The sequence below is a fragment of the Periplaneta americana genome, chromosome 4 (genome assembly GCF_040183065.1).
Source record: "Periplaneta americana isolate PAMFEO1 chromosome 4, P.americana_PAMFEO1_priV1, whole genome shotgun sequence".
Classification (NCBI taxonomy): domain Eukaryota; kingdom Metazoa; phylum Arthropoda; class Insecta; order Blattodea; family Blattidae; genus Periplaneta; species Periplaneta americana.
The window spans coordinates 129,421,140-129,442,675 of NC_091120.1; the positions used below are offsets into that span (position 1 = coordinate 129,421,140).

The following is a 21,536-nucleotide window of genomic DNA, read 5'->3' on the forward strand; positions in this document are numbered from 1 at the left end:
TAATGGAGATCAAAATTTGGCTCATTTGAGATACCGTACCAAAACTTTAGCATCATGACTCCAAGAACCAAAGGTCTCCACAGCAAAGGGAATAAAGATATAATTGTCTAAAAGATGAACAAATTTATTGACATTTTTTCTTCATGGCTAATTCAGCAGCAGATGCTGCACATCTAGAGGTATTCGGCAAGTGAGATGGAGCTAAAATGTCAATGCAAGTGGAGTCCCAAATTAAAGATATTCCATTAGTCTGCTTGGTTCATAAGTTGTCGGTGAAAGTCTGAAAAGCCAAACTAGATGAAAATCTGTCAGAGTTGAACAAGTATCACAAGGTCAAACAATTCTTCATGGATGATAAAATCAGAATCAACTCCCCTAATAAATATGATTAGTTGTGAAGTCTTGCTAACATCAGTGCTTTCATCTAATACAAACAAAAATCACAAGGATTTTTTTTATTTATATTTGTAATTGTTATAAGTCTATATAGAACAGGAGGGATAACATTAGTAGCAAAAGAACTAGCTAGATATAGAATAGACTTTGTGGGAGTACAGAAAGTTAGGTTAGATGGGAATGGCATAACACAAATAGGAGATTACTTGTTGTATAATGGGGAAGGAAACGATAATCACCAATTAGGAACAGGATTATTTGTTCATAGGAGAATAAAATCAGCAGTAAAAAAAAGTCGAATTTATCAGTGATAGGTTATCGTATTTAGTACTTAAGGGTAGATTGTGCGATATCATAGTTATAAATGCTCACGCCTTTACAGAAGAGAAAGACGACCTATAAAGGATAGCTTCTATGAGGAATTGGAACACACTTTTGATCAGTTACCTAGATATCACATGAAAATTTTATTGGGAGATTTCAATGCTAAATAGGACGGGAAGATATTTTTAAACCGACTATTGGAAAAGAGAGCCTACACGTAACTAGTAATGATAATGGAGTTAGGTTAGTCAACTTTGTCACATAAAAAAATTTAATTGTCAAAAGTACAACATTCCCCCATAAGGATATACATAAATATACTTGAACTTCTCCAGATGGATTGACACACAACCAAATAGATCACATCTTGATAGATAAAAGAAGACATACTAGTGTTCTATACATTCGGATCTTGAGGGGACAGACTGTAATTCTGAACATTATTTGGTAATTGGAGAACTAAGAGAAAGACTATCAGTAGCCAAGCAAGTACAGCAACATATTAATATTAGAAGGTTCAATATTTGGAAATTAAAGGACGAGGAATCTAAGCAACATTATTAGGTCGAAATATCAAATAGGTTTGCCATATTCGCAAGTTCCGACGAAGTTAAGGAAGAAGTAGATGTTAATAGCATGTGGGAAAATATCCGAGATAATATAAACATTGCAGCTGAGCAGAGCATAGGTTATTATGAAACTAAGAAAAAGAGACCGTGGTTTGATGAAGATTGTTGCATGGTACTAGAAAGAAGGAAACAAGCAAAATTGAAATTCTTACAGGATCCATTTGAGGTGAATAGAGATAATTATTTAAATAAAAGACTGGAAGCAAATCGTACACTTAGGAATAAAAAGAGAGATTACTTGAAGGAGAAACTGAATGAGGTAGAAAAAAGAAGTAAAAATAAAAACATTAGAGATTTATATAAGGGCATACAGGAATTTAAGAGTGGTTATCAGGCAAGGGCAAACTTGATCAAGGATGAGAATGGTGACTTGCTTGGAGACTCTCATTCAGTACTGAACAGATGAAAAAACTATTTTGGGCAACTACTAAATATACATAGGCCGAATAGAAATGATCGGGACGAAATTGAAATACAAACTACTAAGCCATTTATATCCAAACCCACACTTTCTGAAGTCGAAATTGTGATATAAAATCTGAAAAATTATAATCTCCAGGTATCAATCAAATTCCAGCAGAATTAATACAAGAGGGTGGAAGCACATTATCTAACGAAATTTATAAGCTTGTACTTACTATTTGGGAAAAGGAAATTGTACCAGAACAGTGGAAGGAGTCCATAATCTTACCTATCTTTAAGAAGGGGGACAAGACTAACTGTAGTAACTTTCGAGGAATATCACTTTTGTTGATGTCATACAAAATTTTGTCCAATATTCTTTTGAGAAGATTAACTCCATATGTAGATGAAATTATTGGGGATCATCAGTGTGGTTTTAGGCGTAATAGATAACTATTGATCAGATATTTTGTATTCGACAGATAATGGAGAAAAAATGGGAGTATAAGGGTACAGTGCATCAGTTAGTCATAGATTTCAAAAAGGTATATGACTTGGTTAAAAGAGAAGTTTTATATGGTACTCTTATTGAATTTGGTATTCCCAAGAAACTAGTTCGATTAATTACAATGTGTCTCAGTGAAACGTACAGCAGAGTCTGTATAGGTGAGGTTCTGTCAGATGTGTTTCCAATTCATTGTGGGCTAAAGCAAGGAGATGCCCTATCACCTTTACTTTTTAACTTTGCTCTAGAGTATGCCATTAGGAAAGTCCAGGAAAACACAGAGGGTTTGGAATTGAATGGGTTACATCAGCTTCTTGACTATGCGGATGACGTGAATATGTTAGGAGAAAATCCACAAATGATTAGGGAAAATATGGGAATTTTACTGGAAGCAAGTAAAGAGATAGGTTTGGAAGTAAATCCCGAAAAGACAAAGTACCGTCAATGGGGGTAACTTTAGCCCAATAGAGAATACATACTTGAATTTTTATATCTCCCACAAAGTGTGGTATATCTTAGTAGCTTCAACTGTACTGTGTAGATGGCAGCTCCTGCCAGTATTTTGTGAGAGATATAACAATTCAAATATGTAATCTCTATTGGGCCAAAGTTATCCTTAATGGGCCAATGTTACCCCCATTGACGGTATATGATTATGTCTCGTGATGAGAATATTGTAGGAAACGGAAATATAAAAATTGGAAATTTATCCTTTGAAGAGGTGGAAAAATTCAAATACCTGGGAACAACAGTAACAAATATAAATGATACTTGGGAGGAAATTAAATACAGAATAAATATGGGAAATGCCTGTTATTATTCGGTTGAGAAGCTTTTATCACCAGCCTGCTCTCAAAAATGTGAAAAAATTTATAAAACAGTTATATTACTGTTTGTTCTGTATGGTTGTGAAACTTGGACTCTCACTTTGAGAGAGGAACATAGGTTATGAGTGTGTGAGATTAAGGTACTTAGGAAAATATTTGGGGCTAAGAGGGATGAAGTTACAGGAGAATGGAGTAAGTTACACAATACAGAACTGCACGCTTTGTATTCTTCATCTGACAATTAGGAACATTAAATCCAGACGTTTGAGATGGGCAGGGCATGTAGCATGTATGGGCGAATCCAGAAATGCATATAGAGTGTTAGTTGGGAGGCCGGAGGGAAAAAGACCTTTGGGGAGGACGAGATGTAGATGGGAAGATAATATTAAAATGGATTTGAGGGAGGTGGGATATGATGATAGAGACTGGTTTAATCTTGCTCAGGATAGGGACCAATGGTGGGGTTATGTGAGGGCTGCAGTGAACCTCCGGGTTCCTTAAAAGTCAATAAGTAAGTAAGTAAGTATTTGTAATTGACTTTCATTATCATACTCCATTTCTTCTATTGTAGTAGTTGTTATATGTCGAACACAACTTAAAAATTTAAATAAACTGTGTTTCTCAGGGCATATTTTGTCGACTGCTACAATGGGACATTTTTAAACAAACTCACTGCTCACACTAGGGCTTCATATTTATTAGGATCTGTTGCAAAATTTGATAACTAATTCGTACAATGTTTTCAATATTTATGTCGGGAAACTTATGTTTAAACTCTTCTATCTTTGTTATTCGTGTCTTCCCTGAAGAAAATCATGATGATAATTATTATTGTAATATATTTCATACAGGCACCCTAAAAATTCTCTTAAATTTAAATTTGTTACAGGTTTAGTTATACATTTCTATATCACATTATCTGACACAATGGTGTCCTTACTGAATGCAAAAATTATTCTAATTCTTATGCCTTGTGGAAATTGTAGTGTGATCAACATTCCATGATGAGCCTGCTGTATACAATCCGTCATTGAGCAATGATTACCTTACTGTCTACTCATATCTGACCAAAATATTACTGCCTCAACCAGGAAGGTGAAGTGGGGAGTTAAAGGATAGTTGACAGTGACTCAATTGAGATATTAGTGTCCATGGCTGATATAGTGATTGGTTAAGAAAAATTTACCACGTGAAGTACAAAGTGTCTGTTCTGAATACTTCCGAGACAATGATTATGAACTTTTCTCTAGATTGAAATTCGAACTTCTTAAAGAGGAAAAGATCTTAAAAAGACTGCAGTACCAGAATTAAATTTGACACGTACACAAGTGGCTTCGAAGTTGAAGTCAAGGTGCAAATCTTCCTATATTAGGAAAAACTTGTGGCTGAAGCAATTGACTATCACAGTGGTAGCTGTAATAAGACATTTGAACAATTATCTCTTCTTGAAGAGAAGCGGAAATTAATGAAAACGAGCCTAAAATGAGTGAAGATGAGAACCATGTAATAGAAATTCATTGTGAAATGGAGATAGAGTGTTACAGGGTCTGCATAAATAATCCTAATAATTGTGATAGTGTTTCTAGTATAGCCAGACAAACATTTCAGGGTGCACAAAAACAAAATGTTCCTATCAGTCAGATTAGAGTGGCGATTAAGTCATGCAGAACAATGACATCATATGCGACTTAACAATGGAAGTGCTATATTTTGAATGTTGCCTGGCTGTGCTATAGTACTGTTATGTTTGAATCAGGTGATTACATTGATATAAGCCCAACTACAGATGACAATATAGATAAAGAAACAGATGATCCACCTGTTGGGAATATTGTGGAAGAGAGTGTGGAAATAATAAATTGGATATTATGTACCAGCGCTCCCTTGTTCTGCTATGTAGATGTTTCACTTGTGGAAATTGGGCAATTAAAACTACCTATCCGTGCTACAGAGATTAAATTGATCATGTAGAGAGGTGAGTATCCCAGTTGGTCATGTCACAATACACTCTCTTCTGTTTGCAGACGACCAGGTGTTGATTATCCAGTGTCGTGAAGATGCTAAATACATGCTGAGAAAGCTGTTAGAAGCCTTCGAAATAGGGGGTCTTCATGTCAATATGAATAAAATAGAATATCTTGTTGTGGGAGGTGGAGTTTACCTCAAGGAACAATTAAAGCAGTAAAACAGTTACATATTTGGGCTCGATTATTCACGAATCTGGCAGCTGTGCAGCAGATGTAGAATATAGAAGAAGATAAGAAAGAGAAGCCATAAGAATGTTAAACGGGTCCTGTGGAGTAGAGTTAACTCCAAACAGATAAAGAAAAAGATTCTTTTAAGTGTTGTAGAAAGTATCTGACTTAGAGTGGAGGGATGGACACTTGTTTAACAGCATAAATCAAAGATTGAAGCAATGAAAATGAATAGGATAAGAGAAGGGGCGAGGATGTCCAGGTTAGAGAGGAAAAGGAAGATATAAGACAGATGTTGGGTATTAAAGAGCCAGTAACTAAAATAATGAAGTTGAGTAAAACATACTTTTAATTTTTTACTGAGTAAATTAGTTTCCCTTGGAACAGTTTTTCGTAAAATTATTGGGGAGAAAGGATCCCCTTATCTCCCTTGGCTGTTATGCCCATGGGTTTTGGTAATGAAGTTCTTCGCAACGCCCAGTGTCATGTATTTTTCGAGAAAAGAGGGTGTCATGGGTGCTTTGAAGCAGCCTGTATACTGGTATTGAAGGTTTTTTAGATAACATATGTATAAAGAGTGTTTCCGAGGTGGTGGTACAAACTTTCAGGGATGATGGCGAAGGGCACATGTATCAATTTGAGATAAGGAACCATGTTCCAGAAATGACTGAGTCGAAAGTTATAAGCAAAAATAGTTGTGTGGAAATGGAATTGTAATTTGGCGCCACGTGCCCTCCTTCCCTTAACCTTTGGAACGGTCGTGGAAAGATGGCATGGGCCGGATTTCTCCTACATGGATACTTGGCCCGATACAATCTGTGAGCTTGTCTACTGTTCCCATTGGCTCATCCGTATTCGAAAATCAGGTCTGCTTATTCCGCTCTTGTGTACTCCTCCATTTCACTAGGACTGATCTACTGGACACTGCAACTTGTACACATACACTGCTGTCTACAGAAGTGCATATCAGGACCGACCATGTCCGTTACACATTACGTTATCTGCATTGCTTTAGTGTAATTTCCTGTCCCCATCCTTCAGACAGCGCACTGAATGGAATACTGTAAGTAGACATCGTAAACAACGTCAGATGAATACAGTATGTGTAAGTTGTACAGATAAATACAATAAATAAGGTGTACAGAAAGTTTGTAACACCACCTCAGAAACACCCTGTATATGTTTAGATGATAGAGTCTTAAGCAAACCAATGCTTTTTTGCTTGCCCACCCAGCATCGTGATGCACCTGGGGAGCTATGATAGGTAGTGAAATTCAGTTGCGAAAGCCAGCTATAATAGCTGGAGGGATCATCGTGCTAACCACACAATACTTCCATTCTGGTTGGATGATCGTCCACCTCTGTTTCGGCTTGTGGCCGTAAGACCAGCAGTCGGCTGGTCGATCTGGGCCTTAAAGGGTTGTAATGCCCTGGAATGTTTTTTGTTAGAGCTTCAAATTAAAGTACCGTTATTGTCCAAATAATATTGAATAGGAGAGAAAATAGAGATGAAAAATGTTTAATTTATTTTTCACTCATGCTTGACTTATATGTCGATGGGATGGTGTCCGCATTACATTTTGTATGCAAAGGGCCAGAGAGTTGGCAGTGTAAAGACTAGGACTGTCTGCAGGTTGAGTGATTTCTTGAGTTGCTCTGTGTGTCTTCTTAGTTGTTTTCTTTCTTAATCATGATTTATTACATTCCAGAAGGACGTGCAAAATTGTTTCTTCACTTACAATGCATTTTTTTTTATATATTAGAGATATTGATATGTTAAATCTGTGCAGGTTCAGTTATGTGACCAGATATCCAGTTCTAGCTCTATAGACTAAAGTCTGTAGATGTGGTTGAGTTAAATTTTAATGTCATTAGGTTCTTTGAAAATTTTCTCTGACTAATGAATAGGAATAAATCTCCCCGAAAGTTAGAGGCATTATTGTTCGAAATTTGCGGGTTCATATCTAGCCAAGGATGATGAATGAAAGTCAATGAAGGTCCCCTAAAATGACTATTTGAATGAATAGCTCTAGTTGATGATGATGAAAGTACCCTAAGCAAAATTTTATGATAATTTCATTTTTATATAATTCAATTCTATTAGTGATTCTCATCATATCCTCTACCATTGGTTGTTGTTTAGTTAACTGTCTGAAGACAGGTTTGAACCTCATAAGTAACACCATATAATTAATAATTGTTCTGTATCATAAGTAAGTGCATTAAATTACTAATTTTGTAACTGCTGAACACTTCTTATAGCCATGTTAGCAAATGGACCTGAAGAAATTATTATACTGTATAGGAAGAATTTATAAATATAGTGATCCAAACTGAAGAATACAGAATTCCATACAAATTAATTAAATTAAATTTGCATGTGAGGACTTATGAAATGTATTTTGGAGATGTAAGCCTTGTGTACACTTAGCGGCAAAAAGAATGGGCCGGCCGACAATTTCTAAGTTATAGAGACATAACATTGCGCATGCGCGTCTCACCAAAGCTGTAGTTCACTAGGTAACACATAATTACACCATTTAAATTTGCTGTATTTTGTTTAAGAGTCTAAAATATGTAATAAAATAGAATGGCGGGTTGAGGCTAGATACACCAGAGCCCTTGAATAGTGAAATAATAATAAAACTGATAAATACACAATCAACCTGAGCAAATACGAACAGGAAAACCACGTATTATGCCGAACTGATATTAACAGTCACAGTAGCGTAAGACGTTACAGCATTAGTATATTGAACAAGATGATAGTAGTAGCTCAAGATTCGAATCTCCCCCAATCTTCTTTTTTTAATTACAAATTTGCCATCATATGTGTCTTGCAAAGCTATAATTATGTGGTGATATCTCTTAGAATATTCCCAAACTCTAATAAATAATAAACCTCCCTCTCTCTCTCTTTCAAGCAATACTGCTATCTGTTAATACAACGGAAAATGATATCCAGAAGGAACACTTTTCTTCCAGCAGGATAATCATCCGATACACACCGCCAACCGGATTCAAAGATAGTTTACGAGGAGGCGTGATGTCGACCCAGTCGACTGGCCTCCAAATTCACCAGATATGAATCTGATTCAAAATTTGTGGGCTTCAGTCAAAAGGATCCTACGCTCTATTTGGGCAGAACAACCACCCGTTCGGACACCTGAGGAATTGTGGGACAGAGTTCTAGATGTGTGGGAGGAGATGGCCAAGAATTTAGACCTGTTCCATAATCTTTGGACTCCATGCCGCGCAGAAAGAGGGCAGTTGTTGACGCAGGTGTTTTGTGAACGAGATACTAGTCCCCACCACAGGCCTTGTTTTGTTAATATATTAAAAAATTGTTTGTTTTTGTTAATTTAATTATTTATTTGTGTTTGATATGCGTCCGGTTTTTTAGGAGGTGAAACAAGTATTTTTGTTTATACAGGCCAGGTATCACCTATTAATAGCCCACAGGTGATGGGCAATAATATTTTTACAAGGCAGGCACAACGAAATTTGTTAACAAATGCCATTTCACATTTAAACTAATAAATTAAGTAAAAATTAAAATAAAAAATAATAATTTTACCATACCAGGAGGCGAACTCACAACCTTTGGTATGGATGTCAGACTTCTTACCACTGGCCTACACACTGCTCGTAAGATTTACTACATTATAGACGGACGACTTTCAATGAAGAGACACCACAGCAATGCCTTGCAGTGGGTTATGTTTACACGAGTGAACCGCGTGATAGAACTTAGCTTTTCTATCGACCAAGAGTCGGCCCATTCTTTTTGCCGCTAAGTGTACAGTCACCATTTTGAGTATCTACTTTAAATTGCACAAACATTATTTTCCCATTTGTGAAAATGTATTACAAATATACTGCCAGATGATACTTAGGAAACACTTACTGTGTAAGAGATGGTGACCATTAGCACTTGTAAAAATTATGTGGGTGCTTTATTATTGCCACGACCTGGATGTTGATTATCTAAAAATTGTTAAAAATTATCCTTGAAAGTTGTTAAAAATAACCGGAATTCACAAGAAAAAATTTACGACACAGAGATATGTTTGGAATTACAAGTTTCTTCTGGAAAGCATATAAATCCAAAGTGAATCCTGAAATAAATAAAAAAAATTGCAGAGTAATTATGTAGAATAAGTAAAAACGACAAATTACGACACAAACTGGATGGTGTGGCAAAAGATTTTAAAATTTAAAATTGTCTCTGTTTTGGCCTCAGTCTAGTATGATTTCGAATGTGATACGATTCCAAGTTTTCAGATGTTTTATATGGTAAAATAGAAGTATTTTGATATACTGTATTGGGTTGATCCAACAGTTCATAGTGTTTTTTTGCTGTGACAATAGTTATTTATGGTACTTGTGAGGTAAGTGCATCTTTATTGCGCAAGTGGAAAGATTTAAGCATGAGGCGTGAGCCGAGTGCTTAAATTACACGAGCGCAATAAAGATCACGCTCACAAGTACCATACGTAATTTTATCCATGACCTTAACGAAAAATTATGTTTTATAAAAGAAAATATGTTGAGAATAAGTCCTCATATAATCACATATCATGGCATGGATTTTAGAACCGATATGTGTACTAGATAGGTTTTGATATAGGAGGCCATGATTAGTGAAGAATGGTATCTAAGGCGTTGGATAAATAACAAATTATAATTATTTATATAATTTTAATATAAATGACTTTATTGTCAAATGCCTGGCATTAGAAAACAACAACATAATTTTAATATATATATTTTTTTTCATTTTAAACGTGTATTTTCGTCTTTTTTAAGTTTCGGGGATTATTTAGAAGTGTTCACGGGACTAATGTGATTAAAATAATTTCACATTTTACTTCTGTGACCAGCCTCATGGTCTAGTGGTCAGAGCTTATGGCTATAGTTCATGAGGTCCCGGGTTCGATTCCCGGTTAGAGCACAGGAATTTTTCCTTAAAGGGGATTATTCCTATGTTCGTCCATGGTCTGGAATTTAGGTTAAGTTTAGATTTAAGACCCCCTCCTGGCATCACATTATCATAATCATCCTATCACATCATCGGGGTAATGTAACTCTGCCTTCCAGGCGCCCCAACCTCAGAAGTGGGTTACAACTAAGCCACGACCAGGAGAGAAGACCAGAAATGTCGAAAAGACAACCTGGTGGCATTGGATTAAAAAAAATAATTAATAATTCTACCTTCAGGTGTCTCCACTTCAGAAACAGATTCTGCAATATCAGAAGTCTAGGAATGTCATAGTTGACTCTGTCTAGATGCACTGAAGACCAACCAAATAGTTTGAGACACTGTATTTCATAAAATAAAATTTAACCACTGACGTGGCTCAGTCAGTTAAGGCACTTGCCTACCGGTCTGAAGTTGCGTGTGGGCACGGGTTTGATCCCTGCTTGGGCTGATTACGTGGTTGGGTTTTTTTCCAAGGTTTTCCTCAACCATAATGTGAATGGAAGGTAATCTATGGCAAATCCTCGGCCTCATCGACGCTAAATAACCTAGTAGTTGATACAGCGTCGTTAAATAACCAACTAAAAAAAATAAAATAAAATTTAAAGAACTGAGTTCATAGAACATCTTTTCTGCTGAACAGAGTGGTAGATTTATTCTATTTTCTTCTTGGCACCACAGAATAGTGCTTTCAAATTTCCAAAATATAGCACTTGTTTTTCAAATTATTTTCCTTGTGCTTTGATATATCACTGAAGACTATTTGGGACACTTAAATATACTTTCTATACAGCATGTGGATCCATGACTGAAGATTAAACAGGAAGTTTAGTGCTCCAGTTATATTTACCTTTTATTCATATTCTTACAAGTGTCTAGCGTGACAGTTGTATGTGATCTGCAATTATACGTGTTAACTTGTGAAATCCATTAACATTTTTCTGAGATACAGTTTAATATTCCGTAATGTTATCTTTATCACTCAAAGCATTCTATTTGCATGGTTGCTGTGGTTGCTATCAACAAGATCCTAGATTTAAACTGATTTGGTGAATTATTTTAAATCACTCATATCAAATGTAAGTACAGACGTCAATATTTGCAAAACAGCATGCCAATTCTGTGGTCAGTATTATAAAGGAATTAAAATACATATCAGTAAAGTGCATCCTGAACAATATAGAGAATCTTTAATACTCGTCCAATCGTCTACAAATGATACAAACAAACATGTTGAGCTTTCCCCAAATATATCTCAAAATAACACTGGTGCGTCTTCAAACCAGACTTGTCCAAATACTAATAAAAATAATGGAAATTGCATTTATAAAAAAGAAATGAATAAATGGCTCGATATTTTAAAATTAGATGATTTGACTGACAAAGCATTTGAGGAAAATGTTGAAAACTTTCTTAAATTCTTGGCTGACGCTTTGGATTTACTACCCGGACCAAAAAATCCAATTTCTAAATATTACGAGGCTCGAAAAGGTGGGAGATTAAAAAACAATAACTGCCAATATTCTACTTCTAGCAACCCACAACGTAGTTCAAAAAATGACCGCAAAAGAAGAAAAGCTAAATTTGACTATGAACTAATTCAATATGAATACTTTTATCAGCGCAGGAAAGCTGTAAGGAAAATTATTTCCAATGATAAATCACAGACATTAAAATTGCGAAAAGATGTAGTTGAAGATTTCTTCAAAAACAAGTTTGAAACATCCAACCCTCACGTAAGAATGTTTTATGAAGCATCAAATAATGAAGATTTGGTTCAAAACATTACATTTTCCCAAGATTTAATTTTGTCTGTTATCAAGAGTATAGCAGTAAATACTAGTCTGGGTCCAGATAGAGTATTAGCTAAGGCAATCAGAGATCCAATTGCAGCTCATGTAATAGCAGAAATAGCTAATAAGATGTTGCAAACTGGTATAGTCCCCGAAATTCTAAAAAATGCTAGAACAATATTAATATTCAAAGGTGGAGACGAGAATGATTTGAGAAAGTAGAGGCCGATCACTATCTGCTCTGTCATTAGAAGAGTCATAGTTAAAGCATTAGATAGAATTGTCAAAGAATATATAGAATTAAATCACTATCAACATGGGTTTGTCATGACACCTGGCACTTTCATGAATGTAAACATATTAGATGGAATCCTACGCACAGCAGGTAATAAAAAATCTTCAGCTTGCCTAGTATTTCTTGATGTTAGTAGAGCCTTCGATAGCATTAGACACGCTCATCTAATAAATACGATTGATAATTCTGTCTTACCAGAAGCCGCAAAAAGACTATTGATCAACTTGCTTGTAGGTAACACCACGCAAATACGAACAAGCAACGGTTACACAAGAAAAATGAGCTTAAACTGTGGTGTAATGCAGGGCGACCCTATTTCACTCTTCTATTTAATTGGGGCATAAACCACTTGCTTAATGAACTGACACAAAAGAATGTCTCTAAAAACTACGGTTTCCAGTTAACCTCAGACACTGATCCCCTTACATTACTCTGCTTTGCTGATGATATTGTAATTGTTGGGAAAGACAAAGAAGCTGCTTCCATTCTTGTTACGAATGCAATACTACTATTGCAAGAAATAGGTTTGAATATCAATACAGAAAAATCAAGCGCCATCATTATCAACAATGGAAAACTTCAGCAAGATCAAATTTCAACTGTTGTGGGTCATATTAATAGCATCAGTGTAGACGAAGAAATTAAATATCTAGGTGCTAGATTTAAACAAACACTAACATTCAATGAAAACCAAGTATTGGAAAAACTAAAGACGCACTTCAACAACTAACATCATCAAGTCATTTCCTTCAGTCATCTTAAACCAGTTCATCTGCCCAACTTTAATATATCCATTTCAAACTGCATCTGTGGATCTGATCCCCAAAAAATTCCTCATTAAAGCTGACAATATGATTAAAAGCGTAGTAAAGGAAATGTTACAATTACCAGGCGACACTCCTAATAGCATGATATATACAAGTACGAAATACAAAGGATTGTCAGTGATGTGCACTACATGGAAAGCCGATCTGCAGCAACTCAACATCAATACCAAGCTAGAAAACCTAAATGACCAGCACGTTAATGGTGTACGAGATTACGAAACTATAAGAACTCGTTGCTTGTCGGAATTGCAAGTGAGCAGAGTTGAGGCTACAGGATCTGTGAAGCAATTAAGGCACCATCTTCGGCACCGTGAATTTAAAACCTGGTGTGCATACCCCCAGAAAGGAAAAGGAGTTGTATTGTTTGAAGAAGTACCTGCAGCCAACTCGTGGATCATCAAGCATGAAGGATTATCAAGTTTTGAGTGGAGAGAAATGCTAAAAATGATTGTGATGGTGGCACCAGTACATTCTCTCCCTGGTCGCTCTACAGGCACAACCCACTGTAGGCACTGCAGTGATTATGAAACTTTACCACATGTGCTTGGGAGTTGCCCACAGGGAGAAGTACTTAGAATAAAACGTCACAACATCATACGTTCTTTGATTGCAGATGCACTTCGATCCAAAAATCTAGACGTTCACGAGGAAGTTCATTGTATTGCTGATGGTGGGAGCAATCGTAGGATCGATATCATAGCTATAAATAGGAATAAACAGACAGCAGAAATAATTGATCCTACGATCAGATTTGAAATCTCAGCCACTCAACCATCTGAAGTGGACGAAGAGAAAAAGAAAATCTACGAGCCCACGATTCAGTACCTATCAGCAAAATACGACATTGAAAAAATCACAGTTACCGGTCACTTCTTTGGAGCGAGAGGCCTTTGTAAAGTGGAGAGAAAAATACAAGCTGACGAGAGATCTTCAAGATGCCATTGTCACCACCATTATAAAATTTTCTGTAGCGATATTTCGTCAGCATCTTTATGGCGTACATTCAATTTAAATTATACTTAGTTCTATTTTTTTTTCTTAAGTCTTAATCACTTCTGTCTGAAACCTGTTTATATAATTTTTCATTTTAAATTTTATTGTGAGCTATTCTGTGTCGCAGGGCAAACCCAAAATATTGGGTCAGATCAATAAATTAAATTAAATTAAATTGCCACTTTCAAGTCCTCGACTGTTGTTGAAATGGGTAGTGATTTTTGGCCTACCTTATATTTAAGTACAAGTTTGTCGCAATAATTTTTTTTATTCTTTTGGAGATTGTCATTGTGTGAGTTAGAATCGACAATGTTATCCACAAGTTATGTTTAGCATGTTCCACTTATAATTGAGGACCGTTTTTGCAAAACTTGCTAACTGCAAAATTTGCAAAATTGAGATTTTGGTGGATTTATTAACATAAGGCAGGCTTCTACACGATGTTAAAGGCATCTGAGTAAAATTGAATTATTTCTCTTCATTATAGTGTGTCAAAGTGTGATCGTTGCACCTATAACCTACGTGTCTCCATTCTGTTTTTTGTCTCTCCTGTAAAATTTAGTTTTTTTCAGTTAGCAAGTTTTGCAAAAACGGTCCTCAATTATAGTGTGTCGAAAACAGAATTAATGTTACAACTGTGATGTCCGTGTGCTTTATAGTTTTATTTTCAGTTATATGAGTCTGTTATATTTTTTGCGATGCTATTAACTGAGTTCACAATGTGTAACTCTATTTTTGGAATAGCTCCCAGTAGGGGAGTTTCCTTTTTCTGCTGTAAGTTCTGACAGTAGTATTAGTGTGCCTGTGTTGCAGTAATACAGAGAGCTATGCATCATTCAGCTCAATATGATTTCCTTGATAGTTTTTCAGTGCCTTGTCTTTTGTGTTTGAAAGTAAGCATTTACATTTTCATTTGTGGTTTGAAGTATTTATCAGCAGAAAGTTAAACTTCATTGAAACTGTAATTGCAGCTGTTAGTTTTGTAAATAGATGTGATTTGAATAAGTCGTATATGAAAGTGTTGTAAGATGTGATGAATCTTTACATCAGGCATTCTTAATCTATGGCTCTATATATATATAATATGTATAATAACAAACATATTAATTAAAGTACTTTATTTAAAATTATGAACCTTTTCAGAAGTGTGTTTTTACGAACAATAAAGAAAACACGATCATGGTAGTGGTTTTGGTTTTCTACACATATTTATACAGTATTATTACGTTAACACCATTAATTTTAAAATAGATCCATGGGTTGCAGAAGTTACCGTATTTACTCGCGTATTTTACGCACTTTCTTGGAAGGGAAAATCCGTTCCAAAGTAGGGGTGAGTAAATTACGCGAGGAAATAAAAAGTGACATGACATAATGAAGAACAACATTTTATTTAAAAGAACTGTACACACTACACTGATATGATTAAGAATGAGTGAAAACTCAGAGCAACTGCGGAAAAATCGCGATGTTTCTGAAACGAATAAGAAAACGTCAGTGTTAGGTTCTACCGAAATTTTGCGTATTTCTAAGGTACATTCCTTTAAACTCATTTTAGAACGACTGCCAGTAAATCTTACCTAAAAAATCACACTCATTGTCAGAGGACTCATACTTATGATGACCAGTTAAAATAAAAGTAAAATGAAATTTTAAATGGGAATAAACATTTGGGTGCGAAAATTACCGGGGAAAAAAGTAAAGTCCAAAATTGATTTTTTAAAATTGGGGTGCGAAAATTACGCGATTAAATACAGTAATCGCCTAGTTGACTTTGGGCCTTGGCCATTAATATTAAGACGCCCTGGTTTACATCTTACACTGCACGGATGCTGAAAGATACCGTACATTATCAGGTACAATAGTTTTGCTGAAAGGTACAGTACATTAGCAGATGTAATAAAATAAAAGAAGTATTGTAAGTGAATTTAAATCCTCTTAACACGAAGCACTGTATCATCATAACCTTTTTAATTATGGAATGAAGTAGGGTGTAAATTCCAAGTCAGGGCTCTATTTAAGATTCTTGCCATTTTGGACTGCGTAAAATAATAGCTCGAAAGTCAGTTTCCTGTTTTTTTGGTTGAACATAAAGCAGTGGTACAAATGGGTGAGGTTTCAAACAATAATTGTGTAATAAATTATTGTGTAAGAAGAAATTTGACTTTTGCTTTACCCTATACTGTGAATAAATAATACTAATCCTGGATGCAACAACACATAGATAGGGAATGCCAACCAGCCGACTGCTGGCCTCAGTCATGTCTACATGTCTCAGCAGAGGTGAATGATCATCCAACCAGTACGGGGGTATTGTGTGGTTAGCATGATTCCCCCTCCCCTCCCCCAATTACAGCTGGTTCATGGAACCGGATTTCACTACCTACTTAACTTCTGTAATTCATCATTATGCTTTGTGGGTATCGATTTCATACACTCACCGAAATTTCATGAGAAAATTTCTTCCCCAAGTCCAGGCATGACGCCTTTACCTTAGACTACAACATGAATAATTGATGAAATAAATTTTATAAGTAACAAAAACAGAGCGAAGTTATATATGTGCTTCACTGCACTTATTACAAACAAATATTTTTTTCTCAGAATGGCTTAGTAGCTTATGATACGAAAGGGATTAAGCATTTTTTAATAACTTATAATCAACTTCCATCAGAATATAAAGTTTTACCAAATTCCCAGTGTTTTAAGAAATGTTCAAGAAAAAACGTTTTCGGCAAGATTATGTATTTTAATTTTCGGTTGGTTTATTTATTTGCTGGTTTCAAACTTTTTCTTCTTTCTCTGTAAAACTTCAGTGATACCTTACTGTTCTTATTTATTTTCTTTTTTTAATTCTTGTTATATGCCATTGCATTTTCACACTAAGGGTTGCACTTATGTATGTGTAACTGTTCGTGCACACACTTCTGTGCAATTGGTTTGGTGTGTACTACAAGTGGAGGATGGGACAACTCCACGTCCACCTGTGTCACTCACATGATTGCCTAAATGCACAAAATCGTAGCATTGTCCTTCACTTTGTCTGAAGATAAATTTTATTCAACAAATCGTATGCATAAATAGGGTGCTTTTCCTGCGAAGTTAAATCCTAGACTGCTTAGTCTTCACTTTTCGATAAAAATCAATTACCAGCTCATCAGGTATTTTCGCTAGTACTCGACCTGACTTGTGTTGAAGCAATTGACAACCTGATGCAGAACCTGCAATTGAGGCGTTCAGAGCTAAAGTGGATCAAGTCCATGAGACATAGTTTTGAGATAATAGGACTTAAAGTTAACTTGCTCTAGTAGATTATCTAATTTGACTAGCAATCATTTTATTGCTCTATTCTGAAATTCTAGATTTATAGAATATAAACAATTGTGATGTTAATTGATGTAATGCTTTGGTGACTTGATCCACTATGGCTCAAAACATCGTGAACAAATAATCTAAACCAAAAGTGATTGGTGTCACCTACTGGCAAATGCTTGGAATTACGACTTGATCCATTACTGCTCGGAAAAGATCCAACTTTAGATAATCAGAAAATGAATTAAACTCAATTTATGAAAATTTGTAACTTGATCCACTTTAGCTCTGAACGCCTCAGTTGTTGAGTTTTCATATAAAAATGATTTTAATATTGCGGAAGCAATACAATTGACGATCAATCATGTCAACCTTGGAACAAGAATAGGAAATTGGAGAACAAATTCTGTTCGTAAATTTCTTAAAGGACTTTCCAAGACTGCTGAATAGATCACAAACTCCAGTAGTATGGAATGAAGGTAACAGTTATAGAGGAATTTAAGTCGAAGCTGCAGTGTCAACTAGGCAACAAACAACAAATTATGTTCGTAAATTTCTTAAAGGACTTTCCAAGACTGCTGAATAGATCACAAACTCAAGTAGTATGGAATGAAAAGGTAACAGTTATAGAGGAATTTAAGTCGAAGCTGCAGTGTCAACTAGGCAAAATCGTAACAGAGAAGCAAATATTTAACAAAATTAATATGTTAACTAATTTCGAAGGATGATGATCCTACTTTAAAAAAAATTCCAGGTAAGTTTAATTATTTTGGAAATAAAAATTAAATCTTATTATTATAAATGGCTAGCATAAGTGCATACTAATTTTAGGTGCACTGGCAACTCTCACTTCAAGTGTTGATTTAGTGTATGTAGTCGATGTACTAGAAACTTCAGCAGAACCCAACAGTTTCCTTGCCCTAGTATCTGAAGAAATCTCAAACAGACTGGCTAAGCACATATGGCCTTCAGGTTTTGAAAGAGAGGAGACAAAGAATATGAGCATTGGAGAGCAGCAGCCTATGTTGATAATTGAATAACTTAACTAACAAGATTGTAGACAGCTTACTACGAGAAGAAAATTTAATCACTGCCACCATAAGGGTGAATATTTTATTATTATTTGACAATTATTTTTGCATACCATCTTAATTATTTAATAAAAATTATGACAAGAGCAGAATATGATAAATCTTAAAAAGAAGTTTTCAGTGTAATTTATTTAGTACTAAAAATAAAATTTCAAACTTTGTACAAATTCAGCAATTTCAACCCCTTTTCTTTAGTTGGCCAATACAGTGTTCAGTAATCACTGTTTCTGCAGCCAGTAGATGATTATAAAACCATTGGATGTGTTAGGATTTCTGTAGGGTGTCATGAACCAGGGTGCACATCACAGTTTACACAGTACCGGTACTGTTCCGCCAAATCCATGAGTTGTGCACCAAACCAGGCCAACTGACGTCTACACTTGTAAAATATTCTGTAGAATCACATGTAGCCTGAATGTTGACTGAAGCTAAACCTTTACTATTGATATATTGATCTCTCTTGGCCTTGTGTTTAGGAATCTTAACATGTTTGCAATCGAGTGCACCTATTGCAGTTGGGAAGTTGTAATTCTGCTGCCAACTAACCTTAGTTCTCCTCGTATATCCAATATTGGATGGAAACTTGATCCAAATGTGAAACTTTCCTGTTATTTTTCTGACATAAAACCAGTTGTCCTTGAAACTGTAGTTTGATGAACCACTATTTCTTCTCCTATTCCATTCTGAAAGCCTGAGTCTGCCACATAGCACAAGAAATTCTCACTTTTTGTTCGGAGGTTATGGCTCCTCTGCATATTTCTTCGTTGTTTCCAATAAAATACTTGCGTAACCATTCCAAGTTTTGTTTCTCAAATCTATAAAGTTTCTTAAAGTTACTATCTGCCAGTGCTCTTCTTCCTTTATATGTTTTAGCAGCTCGAACTCGCAAAAAAAAAGCAGCCATTCTAACCTCTCATAACTCATGTGAAGTCACAAAACAGGCAAGTTGCAATTTTTCGTAGAAAAAACTATGAAGCAAAGCTCTGACTAGTCTCATGCATGAATTTCATAGCTTTTATTAATGCCAGAAATAAATTTTAACATGGCTTCTAGATTTTTTTTTTTTTTTCGTACAAACAAAAGAATTTCGTAGGTATTTTATGCATAGAAATCTTAGTATTTTCTATTATATTCGTAGTGTAATAGTATTTACTATCATTTTATGCATATTAGCCGATGTCTGTGCTACCTGGCCATTTTGATATGGGTGAGTGAGTAACTGCCTGCAATTTTTTCCTAGAGCACCATCATCAGAAATAAGCTATAGGCCTATCTGGCTTTGCTCTTTTTTTCAAAAGAAACGTTGCAAGGGATTTATATTGCTGTTGTAAGTTCAGTGTCCTCAGCTAGGTTCCCTCTCCCACCCTCCCATTGTTGTTACTCTATAACGTCTATTAGTACTTTATGGTTGTGCTAACAGATGGAGTTACTTGTCAACAATGTGACGCTGAAATTTGTGTTCAGGTTACTGCCCAGTGACAGTCAGCTAGGTTTTAATGTGTGAACTTTGGCTTGAATGGCAAACTTGTTAACTACTTTTTTGTATGTATTTATTTATTGTCTTCAGGCTAAACTGGATTTGGAACATGAGAAATTAGCGAAGTTACAACTGGATTTACAAAGGGAACGGCGACGGGCAGAAGAACTAGAGGCTGCTGTGGAGAAAGAAAGACAACTTGGTATACAGAGGCTAGAAATAGAAAAGGAGATAATTCAAGACTTGAAGAGAGAATTTGTTGGCCTTGAAGGTCAGAGGGACAGTCTCAACTCGCAGGTAACTTAAAAAAATAAATAAATAAAAATTAATCACATTGTTAAGACGTTTGTTATACTTGTAACAAAATTTATCTGCAATGTTTAATTTCCCATACTTCATATTAGAATTTTCTATATAGTGTGTTCTTATAAATTTTAATGCTTAAAGACTGCTGCACATCTGTATACTTTACCAATGATCAGAAAATGTCTTTTTCGTACTTTTGACCTGAAGGAGAAGTTGCTTATTTTGATTTAGGTAGAGACAGTTGACCTTCCAATTGTATTCATTTTAGAGCTGATTTTGAATGTGTAGACTTTTTGCGTGTAAGCCTCAAAGAATGTAAAACAGGGACAACATGAGCCTATAAACAAAATGACCATAGCCTGTTGATCAAGTGAGTTATTTTATAAAGTTTGGGTTCTGTAGTTACAAATTACTTTTTGCACGAAAGTGTGTTTTTTCATCGTTATCACTATTGGAAGTTGATTGTACTGAATTCATAGTTGTCAACCCAGATAAGTATGTTTAAATATTAACTACTTTAGGGTTGTAATTAAAACTACTCTCTTGCTGAGAATCAGTTAACTATTCATAGTCTAACGTACGTAGGTACTGGTACTGTATATTAAGATTTTAAAAAATATTATTTTCAAAATATACTGTCGTGCAAAAAAAATATTGTACAATAGACGTTTATGTAGTGCATTACAAAATCTCGGAAATTGAAAAAATTGCTCTGCTTCCCCCCCCCCCCCCCCCAAATCTTTCCTCAATTTTGTAAAAAGCACTTCCCAACCTTGCATCATAATATACTATTACATGCGCGATATATCATGTATGTGTATATATTATGAGTATTTATATGTATGTGTGTTTATAGGGTGATTCGTAATTATACAGAGTGAACTGTAAGTAATGTCATTAATTTCAGGGTGTTATTCTTTGAGGTATTTATTAAAAAAAGAAGTTTAATACAATTTTGCTCGTTTTTGCTTCTTTCTGGAGATAACAATTGTTTTTCATGAAACACTTAATAGTGTGTTTTGGGAAAGCCTTTGATTTAATTCCCAATACATACATACATACATACATACATACATACGTGTTCTGTCCAAGGGCAGCATTCTCCAATCTTTCCTATTTTCTAAGGCAGTCTATTAGTTTCCGCATATGTTCCATATATCTCAATGTTATCCATCATCTGACA

At 35.3% G+C, this 21,536-nt stretch overlaps 1 protein-coding gene across 13 annotated transcripts in view; it reads left to right on the forward strand.

Moving 5' to 3' along the window:
* Positions 1-21,536, forward strand: part of LOC138698194 (A-kinase anchor protein 9-like) — a 630,353-nt gene that overhangs the window by 544,089 nt on the left and 64,728 nt on the right. For all 13 annotated transcript variants that reach the window (XM_069823957.1, XM_069823962.1, XM_069823964.1 and 10 more), the window contains one exon: positions 20,138-20,344. In XM_069823957.1, the coding sequence (XP_069680058.1) occupies positions 20,138-20,344 (207 nt within the window). The remainder of the gene's footprint in view (positions 1-20,137; positions 20,345-21,536) is intronic.